Here is a 17957-nt window from a genome sequence, read left to right on the forward strand (position 1 = left end):
ATCTTTAATTTGTTCTAACTGGATTCTAAAAATTGGTATGTTTAACCAAAGAATAAAATCAATCCCCCAAGTCTTGGTAACTAAATTTTACTTCATTTTATTTGCTCTGTAACAGAATTGTGTATTAATTCTTTACCACCTACTTAAGTTATCCATGGTGAATTGAATGATGTAGGTGGTTTGGGAAGTTATTTAAAATAACTACTTCCAAGCAAAAGCTAGTGCTAGGAGAATTAAGTTACTTTACAAAGTGGTCAAAGACAGGTTTTAATGTGAGGCAAGGGGCAACACAGCTTTGAGTAGAATAAAGATTCTGACTATAAAATAAAATGATTTTATATCACTTATTCTTTTGCTAAGTGTGATTTTAACATTGTTAAAAGCTATGTCAAATTATTTCTGAAAGTTTATCAAAATGTTAACCCAAAGAGTCAGGATAAGATAGGAGAGTCAAAGGAGCATGGAATAGAAAAACATTTTAACAATTTAGCAAGAAATAAACTGGAAATGCCTAAAACACAGATCTAAAATATATCGCACTTTACACAAAAGTGATTTGCTTAAGATCTGAGAGTAAATAAGGGGAAAGGTCTTGTCCTACTGCTCCCCAGACCACTTCCCACTACACCACCAGTCCCGCTTCAACATGTTCTGGAATTAAAAGGAGACAGTCTATATCAGTGGATAGAGAAGTCTTAGATTCAGAGATCCTGACTAGGGTCCCACATCAGTCATGTACTAGCTGTGGGACACAGGGCACACAACTAAGACCACAGTTGCTCATCTGCATTAGTAAATTAATTTTCCTGCATCTAGAGGTCCTTAAAATGTCTATCTCACCTGGATGTACCCATCCTACCTTCACTCACTCCACCCATCCCCAAACTATATAGTAAGTAGAAGAAATTGCTTCTGTTCCAGAGGGGAATCTGACGTGCTAATAAATATTTCATTATAAATTTGTATAATCTATTTCCAATGGTAAATAGAAGTAAAATTCAGGTAGAAGTACAGATGCAGGTCTGTCTGTAAAAATGAGATTGTGGGTCTCTCCTAACACAATGGGTGTTTTCTAACACAATCCTTTTTCTCCTAGGAGACTCTTACCACCCCACCCTCCCAAACCCAAGCTGGATTCATTCTCCTAGTTTCCAACAGTACTACAACTCTGCCTCTTATCTTTTTCCCTCCCTGAACTGGCCACAGTATGAAATGTTTTAATATACTTACATTTACTTTAAGAACTTTATGATCCTTGTTCTTAAAAATGATTATGATAAAATAACATGATCTCTAGAAAAGAGATTCAAGTCTGGTTTAAAGGTTTGCCATGAACTAGAAATCTAACAGTGAACAATTAATTTAATCTCTAAAAGTGGCAGGTTTCTTATTACAAAAATGAGGGAAGTTAGACAAATAATGTTTTATGTTCTTTACCCATATAAATTATGAACCTTTTTTTGAAAAGAAAATGAGGGAAGTTAGACAAATAATGTTTTATGTTATTTACCCTAATAAATTATGAACCCTTTTTGAAAAGAAACATAAAAAAACTAAAAGAATGTTTTTGGTTATCCCCCAAACTTTGGAAAATATTTCACACTTCAACAGAAGAGAAATAGGTTTCAATAGGGGAAGAAAAGGCACCCGTTCCATTATAAATATATGTAATTTAATTCTAACATAGAGGATTACAAGTTTTGAACATGATATTAAAAAAAGCAAAGGTCCCTGCATTCTTCCTCATCATAATATTTATAGCATATGTTTTTAATGACTAACAAGAGGTGATTTAAAATTTTCAAAGCACAGAAACAAATAACAAATGAAATGGTATTTTTAAAAAAAGTTCACTTAAAATTTTTTGTCTGCATATAACAGATACAATCCTGACCCCTATTTATTGTACAGTTTGATAAAGAAGCTTATTTTTACTCAAAATTTAGACATTTAATATAGACAATAATGAGTTTGAAAAAGGTGAGATTCATAAAGTATTCTTTATTAAGATCATTAAAAGTTGTAGAAACAACTTTGTAATATAAAGGCACAGGGAGACAGTTCTGGTAAAATATTGAAATTAAACAGTAACTTACAGTACAAAAGACAATTTTAATGCACATACAAATCCCAAATGTCTCATTCAAAAATATTTTACTGATTTTGTCTATTAATGGGTAATGGTTAAAAATATAAACTGCTGTTGTATAATAAATATCTGATAGGTGCAAATTGAACAAAATATTTATTGCTTTTCACATATAAGTTGTTCCCTATAGTTTTACAATTCCAATTTCTTTCTGTAATCTGCTTTATCAGCCTATTTCAAAAGGAACGAAGTCCCACATCAAATTTATAAGGGAAAAATGGCAGTTATGAAAAACTACCTTTACTATAGATCATTGTTGGCAGTGTTCTCATATACCATTCAGTAATCACACATTCAGATCAAACATGGGGAAAAAGTAAACTGAACATCAATTTCAATGTTAGGTTAAGGTCTTTTGTTCTTGATTTTCACTGGTATTCTAAGTTTTATGATAAAGACTCTTCTAATGAAAAGATGCTTTGTGTTAAGAATGTAGCTGCTATTTGAAGGCTTTTGAAAGTGTTGAGTATGTGGTGAATGTCTGCCACTATTAAATTTACTTATGACTAAACCTTTCAGAATTTGCAAAAACAGTTTTCAAATCATTTTCTCCAATCAATAAATGTTTTGTAGAGAGCTAGATTATGACCAGATTTTAAAATAGTCTAAATGACTTGCATAATCTATACTCATTTTATTTTTGGCAAATATAATCTAATTTTTCATGTTTAAATAAATTTTCAGAACTATCAACTCTATTTCACCCTGCTCTTTAAAAAGAAAACAAAAAAAACTCCCTTTAATTTGGTTTGAGAGAAAATTCCAATAGAGTAATGAAAATAATCCATCATGAAGCCATAATTTTGGTTTAATTCCATGCTTTTGCTACTGTAAAAACTACAGTGGCTACTATTTTCATGATTAGTATTACAGCTCTAGTGATTATTGTTTAAAATGCAAAAAACCAAGCTTTTGTAATTTTCAAGAAAAGTTATTTTGGTTGTTCATATTTCAATAACTTTTTTTACTTAGAATAAAGTCAAATACCAAATTGTACTGTAAACAGAAGTGAGCTAAAATTACCTACAACAATGGTAGGCAATTTACAGCATGATTATCAGTCTTAAATAGCCCACACAGCATTATCATCTGTGATATAAGGAAAAGCATCCTTATATATAAGCAATGGATACCATGGTTGAGAGAGTTGGCCAACTGGCTGAATAGCCTAAACCAGATACTTATGTTCAGTCTTCCTTGGAGTAAAAATTTACATCAGTCCCTCTATGACTAAAATAGTTGCCTACTCCTGAACTAGATAAACATGAAACACTCATAAACTCAAATTATTTTGCTAACTTTTAACACACACACATACACACACACACACACACACACACACACACACACACACATTCATACAGATAAAAAAAAGTCACAAATGACCAAAATTATCCTAAAATGTACAGCTCCAGAATAACTTTGAAATCAGTTACCAAAAGTTAAAAAGAAATAAAGAAAATTTACATCTTAAAAATAAAAACAGAAGACTAAGGAATCTAGGGTTGGTCAGGCTTAAGTACTTGAAAATGCTTTTTTTTTTTTTTTTTAAATCTAGCCTAGGGACTAATGTTTCTTTGGCATATGCTTTATTTACTCCACTGGACTAATTCAACTTTAAAAACAAAATTTCAGCATTTTCCTCCTCCTCTGCTAAAAGTAGATCTTAAAATGTAGTTTTCTATTAAGCTCTTTTTAAAGCCTCTAGTCAATCTAACTTAGACATTTTGAAACATATGCCAAGAACTCCCTGCTCAATTGTATTTATTGGCATAGTGGGTAGAAATTTGTACAACTACTAACTGACCTGAAGTGCTCTTATAGAGAGCTGCAGTGACAGAACCACAAGAAAGAAAAATAAAGTTCTGAACATATTCAGAATATTAAAACAAACAAACAACTGGCATATACATAATATCCAGTTGAAAGAAGTAAACACGGGAATCCTGCCCTCATAGTAAATATGAACCACATAGCAACGAATGAAAACCAGTTAAGTTTAAAAAAAAAAGCAAGACCTACATTTAGCTGCATGTATATAAATTTAATAAGGTGAACATAAAATAGAAGAAACAACTCCCACATATCAGGAGGAAAAGAGGCCTATAAAACAGGCCATTCTAACTTGACTTTCCAAGTAAATGCAAGAGTGTCACAAAATTGTGATATGTCAAGTACCCTCTGACACACAAGCCAATTAAGCTATCAGATATCTCCAATAGCTTTAAAATAATTGCTGATCTGACCCTCAGATATTCAGAGGGGAAAGTCAATGGTAGTTCCAATCTTCATAAGACAGATACACACTTGTTTGCAGAGAAGCATCATATTATCTTTGAAATGCCACATTTGATGAATGTTAACATATTAGATTTACTAGATTAAATTTATCTTTTGAAGGTAACTTGCAATTTTCAGTTCTCCCCATAGAGTGATATCTTTAGTTTTAGCCAGTGCTAGTCAAAGGGAAAGAGAAGGAAAATAATTGGCATGGACTACCTCCCATTGTTACTTAATTGTGCTAAATATTCCCGAAGTTCTTTTGCAGCTTGGAATCGGCCAAATCGCTTCTTTGGGTGGGCACACTCATCAAGCAAGGCCTCCAATCGGCCATCTTTGGCAATTTCGCCTGGTGGGTCATGAAGTAGTCCTCCAGAAGTGCCACGCCAGGTGGCATGTCTAGACAAGAGGTTCTGACAAATAGCATAATAATTGTGATCCACAGTGGCACGAGAACAAAGAATTTCTTTTGAAAATGATAAGCAAGCTTCTTTATCACAGTCATCAAACTTGCTTTCATACCACACATCCCAGTTTTCAGGTTTATCTGTGGAAAAAAGGAAGAAGAAAATGTACTATAAAGTGTTATAAAACAATTCCAAATGGAATGAATTTCATTATTTCACATAATATTAGATGACCAAGTATGCTTCCCCCCTATTTTATTCCAGAGTCATATCTTATAAGAAAAAAATTGAAAAGTAAAAAACAAAAACTAACTTGTCACACACATCAACCAAGTCCGATGTTACATGCAGTGTTTCACATTCATAATATCCCACCTCAGCAAATAAGGGAAGATGTAGTTCTGCCTCTTCTCATTATTTCATGGTATTTTAATTCTATTATTCTATTATTTTTTCTTTTAATAACTGTGTGTCATTGAGCATGGTTTTCTTGATTCTCCTTAATCCATTTTACATCATTTCAAGTTTTCCCATATTTCTTAAAATTCTTCTTATTTACTTCTTATAGTACAGTATTACATTACATTCATATACCATAATTTGTTTAGCTATTCCCTAATGGTGGACATCTACTTTATTCCTAGTTCTTTGCTACTAGAAAAAAATGCTACTATATAAATTTGCGTTTATGAGATCCCTCTTTCTGTCTTTAACATCCTATGCTTCCTAGTGGCATTTCTAAGTCAGAGGATATAGACATGTTTATTATTTTATCATAATTCAAAATGGCTTTTCAAAATTGTTAAATAGACATGAACAAGTTGATTACAGTCACATTCATACCAATAAAGGAAAAAATTCTAATGCTAATAACAGTACATAAATTTGTCTCTCCTTCTTTGACCCAATCCCCTCTTGCCAACATTGGCCATTTCTCTCTTTGTTAAGCAAATATATTCTTCTTTAGCCATAATAGTATGCTCCTTCCTTGGCAAAGAACCAATTATAGCAAAAGTACACCAATTTAAATGATGTTCTTACCATAATTTCTAAACTCTTCTGCTACTGTGTTATTTGCAGAAAAACAGTACTTTTAACCCCTTCAAAACCTCATTTATACTCAAATGATTTTCAGTCTTTCAAAAAAGATACATAAAATCCTCATGGCATGGAAAAAAGTATAATCATATTACTCAGATCTGAACTCTAGCTAGTCCACTTTATGGATATATGATTTTAAAAAAACCCTCTTCTATACACAGGCCTTGGTTTCCTCATTTGTAAAGTAAAGGGATAGGATGAGATAATCTCAAATGGTCCTATCAGGAACAAATCCTAAGATATTTGATGAGGTAAGAGATACTTAGAAATTTAAATAGCAATGTTATCCTATAATAATGACAGTAAAATTATAAGAGTTTGTAAGTCAATTGTTTGGAGATTAAAATATACATCTTCATAGAAAAATTATATAGAGGTAATAGATAGTTATATCCATCAATAGATACAACTTAACCATTTTAATATTCTTAGGGCAATTTAAAAGATGAAGCCATGTATCTTGCATCTCAGAACTTTATTTTATAATGTGGTGGAGTATAGGTAACCCACACTCTTCTGTTTCATGGGTCACACAGAAGTACTATCTGATGGGTGAGCATTAATTCAAAGAATTAGGTACTAGATGAGACTTTCTAAATCTGGTCTTTAGGCAAAAATTATGAGCAAGAATTCCTTATACAATAAAAATTCTGTTACTAGGATGTAAAATATACATATATGCACATAAATATATATATAAATGCATACACATTGTGCATGCCTTTTCAAAGAATGATGATTTATTTAATATTTCAAAACTATATGAACAGTTTTAAATATCAAATTTAAACTTAAATGGCAGAAATTAAATATCTTCAATGATTGTATTAATTTTATGCTAAAGGTTTTCATTTATATAAATAGCAACACATATGGGAAATTTAAGCAAAGACTCGTGGGGGGGTGATGGAGGGAAGATGGCATCTTTCCAAGAAACATTACTCAGAAAAATCAAAAGTAAATGACAAGAAAAATTAAACCATAGATAGTGGCCACAAAGTTTCAGCACTGCATGAAGAATGTTCAATGAAATATGCCTGAATTTGGTAGACATCATGATTCCACAGAAAGCTCAATGAATCTGCTATCAGAGAAGCAAGGTTTGAATTCTCAATCTGCCAGGTAGGAAGCCTTGGGTGAGTCACTCTTTGAGCCTCTCTTTCTCTCTTTGTAAAATGAAGGAATTGCTCTAATATCTTCTCCTGTTATATATTAATACTTAGGAAACAATCTATGATGCCTTGGATGAGAATATTTAATAGCATTTTAAAAATTATGCAATACATTTCTCAAAGAAGCAACATGCCAAGCCTCCCTCTTCAATTCTCTTTCTTGAACAATACAGGAAACCACTTTTGCCTCCAAATGCCCCTTTGCCAATTTGTCTTATTGAGAGTTAGGATCATTATGTAACAAGATGCAAACACTGACATCACAGGGCACCAGGATGAGGACTGTAGCTCTTAACTCCCTGGGACATATCAGGAATGGAACAGTTTAAACAAAACAAAGCTTCTCTGATAACAGGAGGCTCTGGCACTGCATGTCACAGTACCAGTCAATGGCACAAATTCAAAGGGATCGCAGAGATGTTCAAATCCAAGCCCCTTATTTTTAGAGTTTCAGAGATCAAAGGATTTGCCCACAGATGTAGAGCCAGGATGTTTCGGAAGTGGAATTTGGTTCTTCCAACTTTAATTCTGCATATGTATTCATTTTAGTCACCCTTAAATCAGTGTTGTCAAACTAAAGATGGGGAGCACATATTGACTTAGAAAACCACAAATTAACATCTATATTTTATTTTATTTTTATTCCCTCTGTTAAATATTTCTCAATTACATTTTAATCTGGTTCCAAGCAGGACTCAATGCAGTTGTGAGCAGCATGCGTGACCCCTCTGATCTTAGACAAATTAAAAAAAAAATAAGCAAGAGGAAGAATGGCTCTCAACTTAAGGATTCCTAACAAACCATACAAAGACTGGGGAAAAAAATTGTTTTCTGCGTTTCAATGTAAAATTTGTAAGGAATAGGAAAAGAAAATTAAAAGTACTTACTCTGTCTAATTAATCTTTTGTCTGCAACCAAAACATTTTCAGCATCTACAATGATCACTTTTCCATCTCTAGGACCAACTGCAAAATTGTCAAAACTGACATCTAAGAGGTAGAGTGCAAATTCAAAGTCATTGTTGGTAAGTTGCTCTGCAATTTCCATTAACTGCCAAGCCAAGTCGACACGTTTTTCCCAGGGTGCATTGAAGTAGCTCCACAATTCTTCTCCAACATAATTTACAGCCACCATTCTTCCACATGCTCCAAGGTATTTTGCAAATGGCCAGCCTTCATCAGACGGAAAACTCTGTAAAAGTGGGTTACAAAATATTTTAATTTCAACACAAAGGTATCATAAAGAAATTTACTTAGATTTGAAGTAGTTTTCTGATGGATGCAGAAAAAAATTAATTCAAGGGCAATTATTTTATTACTTAATGCTAAGAACCATAGAATTGTTAAGTCTTCCTTTGCTCTGGTTAAAAGTACAAACAAAACATATTTACATATTATCATAGAGTGGTTACTCCTAGACAGAGCCTGAAAACACATTTGTTAAACTTGTACAATTATTTATAATGGATAAATGGCCATTTTTAACTAGATAAAAGCACTGTTTTTGTAAACCAAGGAAACAGCTTTGGTTTTTTTGTGTGATAGTATTAGCTCTAAGGAAATTTTGTTTTTATTTATTGAAGGCAATGAGGTTAACTGACTTGCCCAAGGTCACACAGCTAGGCAATTATTAAGTATCTCAGGCCAGATTTGAACTAAGGTCCTCCTGACTCCAGGGCTGGTGCTCTCTACCTATTGTGCCACCCAAGATGCCCCCCCAGGATATTTTCTTACACAAATTATGACTGACTAAAAATTGAGATTATCTCTACCAAAGCTTTCCCAATAATAGGAATAATCATTCTTACTTCCAAACTGATACAAAAGAAAAAAAAAAAAAAAAAACGCTTCTCTGCCTAGTCATTGAAATTCCTTCTAACATCTGCATTTCTATCTTAGAAAAATGTTAGTAGAAAGAACTGATTAAGAGTCAAAATCTAGATTCAAATTCCAGACTTAGTTAATGCTTATGATTTTAAGCAATAAGTGAACTGCTGGCTCATTTTTATGTTTTTTCATCAATAATAGAGAAAGCTTACCTAGTAATCTAAAACATTCCTTCCAATGTCACATTCCAGTCATCTGACCCTTTGATTGGAAGGTCTCTACTTCATACTTCAGTTTCCATGACTTTTCCTTCAATATTTGATAATGTAGTATACAGTAGATAACTAAAATTCCACTTTCAACACAAAAGCTGCTTCATATTTCCAATGCCTTCTCTTCGTTGATTATTTCCAATTTGTCCCATATCTAGTTTACTGGTATTGTCTCCCACATTAGACTATGAGCAGCTGGAGAATAATAGGGATTGTCCTGTGCCTCTGTTATGGAGCTTGGTGCTGAGTAGGAGGTTAATAAATATTATATATTGATTGATCAAAATGGGCTTTCTCCTCCTTGCCTTTTTTTTTAGGACCAACCCTTCATTTTTTCCCCTCTAAATTATTCCTTTAACATTCAAGACTCCATTCCCTTTTTCCTTCCAAGTAGACATGTCCTAAAATAAGAATCTGAACCTTCCAAATCATCTATCTCAAGGAATTCTCTGGCTAGGTCAAGGTGACTTCTTGAATTCTAGTCTTTAGCTGAATGGACAGGCTTCTGGGTGATCTCTATTGGCTTCACTGTGTAAAAGAGAAAACACCTGCAGTCAGACAATCTGGGTTTTAGTTCTAACTCTGACTTACAAATGTGTGATATGAGCAAAGTCACAACTTCTGAATCTATTTTTCCTCATCTATAAAAGAGGGTGGAACAGTGACAGGGAAAGAGGGATAATGGGTATCAGATTAAGTAAGCATTAAAAATCCCCTTTTGTTTTAATATTCTAGGGAATCCATGAGTCTCATTCAATCTAACCCTGTAAGATTCTGACTTACCCTCGATATTGCTTTATATGTGTGTATGTATATGTATACATTGCATTTTTATAAAATTATTCATTCATTACCTCTATAATCTTCCAGAATTTGACAGTCTAGGTCATATGTCTTTTAACAGATCAAAATGTTCCTGGTTATGTTCTTAATTCTGATTTAACTTTCCTTTAGAACCCATCTTGACTAAAATTATTACAATTAATTCCCAAATCTAGAATCTTACACATCTTGACCTCCTGAAACTCTACCAATTTCTAGTCTATTGGATTTCATTGAATAGTCTTGAATTTGTGCTGTTTTCATTCATTATAAATCTTTCATTGCTACTTAGAATGGTGATTCAATTCTTATTGATTTTTCCCCCTCATTCTCCAAAGCAACTTTTTTTTTGCTCTCCGTCTGTCCCAACAGCATCTGTCTGTCCCAACAGCATCTGTTGACTTAGTCTCTTCTTTCACTAATATTGAAACCACACAGTGAGCTCTCCTCAATCCAAAAATTCTCATGCTCTTAATCTGTTCTTTATTCTTTCCAGAATTCTGACCTCTGCAGCATCAATTCCAAATGCAATTTTTCTTAGTCATCTTCTTCTGGAGTCTAACATACTGATTTCTTTCTTCTTTCTGGACTGGGGTTATACTCTCCTGATTCCCTTATTATAGCTATAATCAGTTTTTTTTTTCTTTTTTCCTGGTTCCTCTTCCTAACTTTTAATTACAAATATTTCTTAAATTTCTGTCCCTAACCCTGTTTTCCCCTGACAATTTCATCAATTCCTATAGCTTCAACTACTGTGTATGTGCAGCAGGTACCCCCAAATCTCTACCTACATTTCTGAACTTTCTCTTCTACTTTCAGACCACCACAGCCATCTGAGTTCTCTCAGGTACCTTAAAACTGTTCTTCACTTTACACTATATAGCTTAAAACAAATAACCCCACCCTTTTGCTCTCCTTAATTTTTCTCACCAGCCTCAAATACTGGCAGTGAGGTGGTGCCACAATGCATAGTGGTGGGCCCTGAGGAAAGAAGATCTGAATTCATATCCAGTTTCACCTACTTATGATTGTGACCCTGGCAAGTCACTTTTAACTTTTTGCTTCAATTTCCTCAACTGTAAATTAGAGTTAATAATAGCATCTATCTTCCAGGATTACTGTGAGATCAGATTAGAGAATAATTTCATTTGACAAAGTATCTAGCACAAAGTAATATAAAAATATTAGTTATTTTTATCATCATTATTGCTATTATTGTTATACATATCATAGGTGTCTTAATTCCTTATATATTAACTTCAAGAAGAGACCACATTTTATTAATCTCCTCTATTTACTTAAAGCAGTACTATGCATATAATAGACATTGAACATCTAAAGTTGAATCAAGTGATTGAATATCTAAAAAGAGTTTTGTCAGATGTAAAGTAATATGCAAATGTGAACTATAATCTCATTTTAATACTGAACATAATCCAAAAACTTAAAACATTACATGCCAGGAAATTACATTCATCTGAAAATTTTAAAATTGCAGCAGTAAACTACTCAGTGTCATGTGTACTGCTACTAAATTTATATTATTCAATTGAGAATTAGTATAGAATTTATAACTAACACGAGAGTAATGTACATTAGTACATTTTGTATATATATATATATATATATATAAATAGAGAGAGAGAGAGAGAGAGAGAGAGAGAGAGAGAGAGTAAAGTGTTATCAAATGTAATTAATGATACATCTGGGATTGTACCTCACTATAGCAAGCAAAAATTATATGTAGGAAGAAAGCATAAAGGTATTCAATATTTTTGAAAGAAACAAATATATTATCAGATAAACTAAAACCATTTACCAATCTATACCTTCACTGTTTGATCTGAGGACAACAATGGTTTAAAATTAGTCACATTAATGTTTTCAAAATTGAAAAATCGCCAAACAATTCACAAATACAGAAAAATAATATGGTTTGATGACATCTTAGAACAATATCTAATAGATATTTTTGAAATGAATAATCAATATAGAGTTCTAAGAATCTGCTTACATTTTTATTTATTTAGATTTGAGAATTAACTTAAATATGTAAATATTACAAATAAAGATTTTTAATGTACATGGTAAAGGCTATGTCAACTTTTTTATGTCAGTTTACACCATAATATCAACATTCTGTAAGTTTTCTTAACATAAAATAAAAGTAACATTTTATACCAAACCATGCTCATATTATGTATTTAAATTGTATGTAATACTGCATGTATGTAATACTGTATGATATAGATATACATTATAATGTATCAGGAATTAAACAATTTGTGCCCTCTTGGTCCTCAGAGTAACATGAAATGCCTAACTCAGATATTCAGGACATGCATCCAGCACCACAAGATCCACATGCTATGGGCATACTAAATAATAAACACATTCAATGGGGTGGCTAGTGAAGACCAAGAAATATTTTAGAAGAATTACCACTACTTTTATGGAACATTTCCAGAAATGGACAGAAATAACTAGACACAAAGATTAGCAATAGTCTGTATCCTCAAGAAATCACAATGAAACAAATAAGAATGGGGCATTCTGCACCTAGGGAACATATTCACTAAAGCTAGACAACATTTTTTGAAACAAAAGGTCATTTTTGATTAATGAAAAACATGAATGGCAACTCAAGAGCTTCAGATATCCCTCACTGACAGACAGGGAGTGGGTGAGCTTTCTAAAGGGCAAAGTAGACATAGTCAACTAAAAGAACTGTAGCTAAATATCTCATGTGTTGCTGTCTTGCTCTTTTCTAACTATTGTCATGTTCAGTCTTCCCAGAAACATTTGCAAAATAGAATTGTAAGTATAAAAAAAATAAATGTAGCTATATACTATATGTGTAAACATCATTCATAGTATACCTATTTTCAAGAAATAAACTAACAATCTTCACAAAGGATCACATTAAGATGTAGGGGCAAGTTAAAGTCTCAATTTTTATAGATAAGGGAACCATGGCAATGATTTATAAAATGACTTACCTAATATGAAGTGACAGATTGTGATTAAATCCCAGACTTCTAACTTCCACATAAAGATCTTAAAAGATTTAAAAATGTATAGCAGTAAATTGACATATAGTCAGAAACAGTGATAGATGTACAACTTGCTAAGTTGAAGAAACATGCAATTAATGTTCTTAATAATCTTAAATTGATCTTTTTACCTCCAAGTTCCCTTGATTTTATTGGCATTATTCAGTATCTTGGAATACCACACTCACCAAGGTAACAACGTTTAAGGTAAAATGAAGGGTGATGGGTATACAAATATTGAATGCAAGATGGTTGAAGTACATTTGCAATAATAACCAATGATCAAGAAGAAGTTTAAGGAATATTACTGAAGACCAATACAACACTACCAGCAAGGTGGGCTGGAAGGCATCAAGACCTATTGTTCCACTGGGAATCATGAAATGTAAGACAAGGAAGCCCAACACAGCTAAGAAATGTGCCAGTTGAGAAGGCATGAACGTTTCCAGTTTGCTAGGATCCTAGTTCCTGGGGAAGTGATGAGTCCTAGGTTCTGAGTCAGAAAACCTGGCCTGGGGACCAGCATCACAACTCATTTGTAATGACCTTAGGCAATTATTCAGCTTCTGGAAGCCTAACCTTTCCAGCTAAAAATAAAGAATACTGTCTATTCTAGTTATCTCATAGGGATGACACTAAGTTCAAATCAAACTCTGAGTAAAACTAGATTGAAAAGTAAAAATGTGTTCAAATATAGTTTTTGCTTATTATTTCTGGTTAAAGTGACAATTACTGGGGAGTGGTCTTAAACTCAAACTCTCAGTAATCAATCAATAAACATTTATTACACTTACTATGGGGTCAGTTCATTGTACTAAACACTGGGATCTAGGCTAAAGGAGGTAGGTACCAGCCCAAAAGGAGATCAACAGAACAGGGCAAGAATTAAATAATCCACTGGAACATGGGATAAAAGGGTTAAAGGACTTAGAAGTCATCTAGACCAACCCTTTTATTTTATACATGAGGGAAAAAAAAGAAAACATGGTCAGAAATGGTCACAGAGCATTAGGTATGGCCAGGATTGAAATCCAGATCTGGATTCTGAAGATACCAGCACTTGGAATGGGTATGAGGAATGGCTTTATGTAGAGTTAGCTTTTGAACTACCTTTCAAAGGAAACCAGAAATTTAAAGAGGCAAATGCATCCCAGATAGTGGAGACAACCTATGCAAAAAGCACAGAGACATGAGATAGGAAGGAGGGAGAGCAGGGGGTCCAATTGGCTGAATCAGACAATGTACAAATATAATTAAGCTAGAAAGGTTAAAGCATCCAGTAATGGAGAGGGCTAAATAGCTGAAGAATCTGCCTGGCTTCCTGAGGTAACAGGAAGTCAGTGGAATTTCTGAAGCAGGGGTTTAACTGGGTCATACTTTAGAAAGTTTTGTGGAGAATGGATCTGAAAGAGTAGAACTTTTCTGAGATAGGAGTCATGATGGCTAGTGGTGATCAGTGCAAAGTAGGGACACTAGATGCAAGAGATATTGTAGGATATACAATAGCTTGGGCTTGGCAAGTAACTAAATATGTGTGATGAGTATGAATAAAGTCTAGGATGACTGATTTTGAGAATCTGGATACCTTCAAAGATACCAGGTGCCCACTCTATAAACAGTTCATCAGAGGATTGAATTTGGGAGGTGAGGAGAGAGAAGTTTTGTTTGGAATATGTCACATTTGAGATTTCTATGGGCAATACAAAGGAAATATCTTGAGCACAATATCTTGCACATGATATGTATTTGCCTTTAAGGATCTGCAGCCCTGATACTCTCCTGGCCAGTACTGTGTAGAAGAGCAAAGAACGAGGAATCAGAACTTCTCTCAAAGCCCAGTGCCACCACATGTTATTACCTCATCATCTTGGCCACATTATTTTACTTGTCTTGGCTTTAACTTATCCTCATAAAGTAAGGGAGCTGAGTTGAGATCAGTGGTTCATAATTTTTTTTCAACAAAACTCCCCTCCATCACCCATGATAATTTGATATGCTTCTTTGTATTTTGTAATAATTGACTGCTTAAGATGCCATTAAAGAATTTTTACCATGAACGACTTGGATTACCATTGAGAATTCCCAATGGATGTGAGATCCACTCATTGAATTCCACTGTTTTACCACCGGGCTATCTCTAAAGTTCATTCAGCTCTTGATCTTAAATCTTATGAGCCTAAGAGCATCTCTCTATAGCCTTATTAAACCTTATTAAAATTCCAGTATCACTAAGGCTGTAATCATTAGGTTATAACAAATATTGGTTAAGTCTTTTATTTTTTTAGGGTTTTTTTGCAAGGCAATGGGGTTAAGTGGCTTGCCCAAGGCCACACAGCTAGGTAATTATTAATTGTCTGAGGCCGGATTTGAACTCAGGTACTCCTGACTCCAGGACCAGTGCTCTATCCACTGCACCACCTAGCCACTCCAGGTTAAGTCTTTTTAAACAGAGGTGCCCTGGAAAGTTGCTTGATCTGGCATCAGAGGACCAGATTCAAAGCTACCTCTGCCATTTATATAGCCTATGTGATCCTTTCACCCACCTTCAAATGTAAAATAAAGGGACTTGACTAGCAGCTGAGGTCACTTCCAGTTCTGAATATCTAATTTTAGAAACACGCTCATCCATGCTACAGTCACTTCATATGTTAAACAGTAGATTGTGCAAAAGAAAACATCATGGAGTTAATGGGTAAAAGAAGAATGTAATGTGAGAGAGGGAAAAGAGAAATAGAACAGGTTAAGAAGAGACAAGAGAAAGGTTTTGCTGTGGAGTAATAAGGGGGGGAGCCTTATTCTCATCAGAACTGGCCCAGAGAGGGAATTATATACACATTCAATTGGGTATAGAAATCTATCTTACCCTAGAAAAAAGTCGGAGAGGAAAGGGATGCGGAAAAGGCATGGGGGGGGGGGGATATAGGTGATAAAGGGGAGAGAAGATTGTAGGTGGGAGTAATAGATGCACAAACTTTTGAGGAGGGGCAGGTTGAAAGGAGAGAGAAAATAGAATACATCGGGATAGAAGGGAATAGGATGGAGGGAAATACAATTTGCTATAATGAATGTGTGGGAAAAAACTGAAACAAGTTTCTCTAATAAAGACCTCATTTTTCAAACATAGAGAACTAAGTCAAACTTATAAAAACATTCCCCAACTGATAAATGATCAAAAGGTATGAACAGTTTTCAGATGAGGTTATCAATGAAAATCTATTTAAATCACTTTTGAAAAATGTCCTAACTCATTACTGATAGAAATGTGGATTGGAACGATTCTGTGATACTACCTTATACCTATTGGATTGACTAATAAGACAGAAGGAGAAAATGATAAATGTTGGAAAGGAAGTAGAGAAATTGAGACACTGATGTACTGTTGGAGGAATTGTGAGATGATTCAACAATTCTGTAGAGCAGTTTGGAACTATGCCCAGGGGGCTATAAAACCATGCCCACCTTTTGACCTAGCAATGCCACTAGAAGGTGTATATTCCAGAAGAGAGGGGAAAAAAACAGGAAGAAAAGAACCTATATGTAGAGGGATTCTTTACAGCAGTTCTTTTTTGGTGGTGAGCAGTTGCCCATCAATCGGGAATGGCTGAACAAACTGTGATGTGTGACTGAGATGAAATGCTGTTCTATTCTAGGAAATGATGAACAGGATGCTCTCAGTAAAAAAAAAAAAAAAACTTTCATGAGCAAATTCAATGGGTAACGAACTGTATACAAAATAATATTTCAGAATGATCAGCTGTGAATGACTTACCTTTTCTCAACAATGATGTGATCCAAGAAAACTCTGAAGGACTTATGATAAAGAATTCTATCCATCCCAAAGACAGAGCTGATGGTCTCTGAATACAGATTGAAGTATATTTTTTCCTCTTCATTTTTCTTGAATTTTCTCTTTTTTTTTGGGGGGGGGAAGGAATTATGACTATTGTGGTAATGTTTTTCATGACTACATATTTTCAATCTATATCAAGTAATTTGCTTCCTCAATGAAGGGGAGTGGGATGGGAGAAAGGGAGAAAATTTGGAATTTAAGGTTTTTTAAGTGAATGCTGAAATTCATTTTTCACATGTAATCAGGGAAAAAAGAAAAGAAAAGAAAACATCACAGATAGAACAAAATGATTTTTAAAAGAGGAGGTGGAGGAAGATCTGGAAGGTATGAAATAAGGCCACTCCTGGCTTAACAGCCTGAATAAATGTATTATGTTATCCTGTCATAAAGATCTTACCTGTAAATATCCTCAAGGATCAAATACTCTTCTTAAGGGCTACAAGTGATATGAAGCATTTGCCTATTTTCCATATAGTATTCACTAATGTTTCTCTATTTGAGTTTTAAATTATTCCCTTACCTATTCTCCCTTGCAGCAACTTTGATTATATTGTAGAACTTTGTATGTATATATTCCTAATCACCAAAAAGTAAATATTTTTTTTTTGCTCTATATAGTCACCAAACTTTTTTTTACTATCAAAGTGGACTAAGAATATCACATACTTAGTAATTTGCTAAGGAAGTCATGTTCGAACTGCTCTTATAAAAGGAAGATTTTTTTTTAATTAAGAAAGATTGAGATTCTCATTAGGAAAATATCATAAGTCACTGAAAGACTCAATCCACCAAGTATATTAACTTAGTAGTGGTAGAAATCTACTACTAGGCTAAGTAGCATCAGAAGCTGTGGGCAAAATCCAATCAACATTTAGCAGTGACAGAGCAGCTGAGGCATGGAGCAAAGAGAAGTGTGAGGCTAACATTTTAAGAAATTTTCCATTTGTGGGTAGACCATTGCAAAAAGAAGGTAGCACCTTGTTGGGGGTGAAATGGAACAAGTTTAAGGTAAGTGAACATGAAGC

The 17957-nt window shown here is 33.8% G+C and overlaps 1 protein-coding gene across 3 annotated transcripts in view; it reads right to left on the reverse strand.

Moving 5' to 3' along the window:
- Nucleotides 1-1133: 1133 nt before the first annotated feature.
- The window catches only part of DIPK2A (divergent protein kinase domain 2A), a 35194-nt gene continuing 18370 nt past the window's right edge, over nt 1134-17957 (reverse strand). The window contains exons 1-3 of one of the 3 annotated variants that reach the window (XM_074191135.1): nt 9148-11592; nt 7997-8300; nt 1136-4976 (exon numbers count right to left, since the gene is read on the reverse strand). In XM_074191135.1, the coding sequence (XP_074047236.1) occupies nt 4645-4976; nt 7997-8243 (579 nt within the window). In that variant the 5' untranslated portion in view covers nt 8244-8300; nt 9148-11592 and the 3' untranslated portion in view covers nt 1136-4644. Of the gene's footprint in view, nt 4977-7996; nt 8301-9147; nt 11593-17957 lie in introns of those variants that run through there. The other 2 variants (XM_074191134.1, XM_074191137.1) reach the window with 2 other exon arrangements.

This window comes from Macrotis lagotis, chromosome 6, assembly GCF_037893015.1.
Source record: "Macrotis lagotis isolate mMagLag1 chromosome 6, bilby.v1.9.chrom.fasta, whole genome shotgun sequence".
Lineage (NCBI taxonomy): Eukaryota > Metazoa > Chordata > Mammalia > Peramelemorphia > Peramelidae > Macrotis > Macrotis lagotis.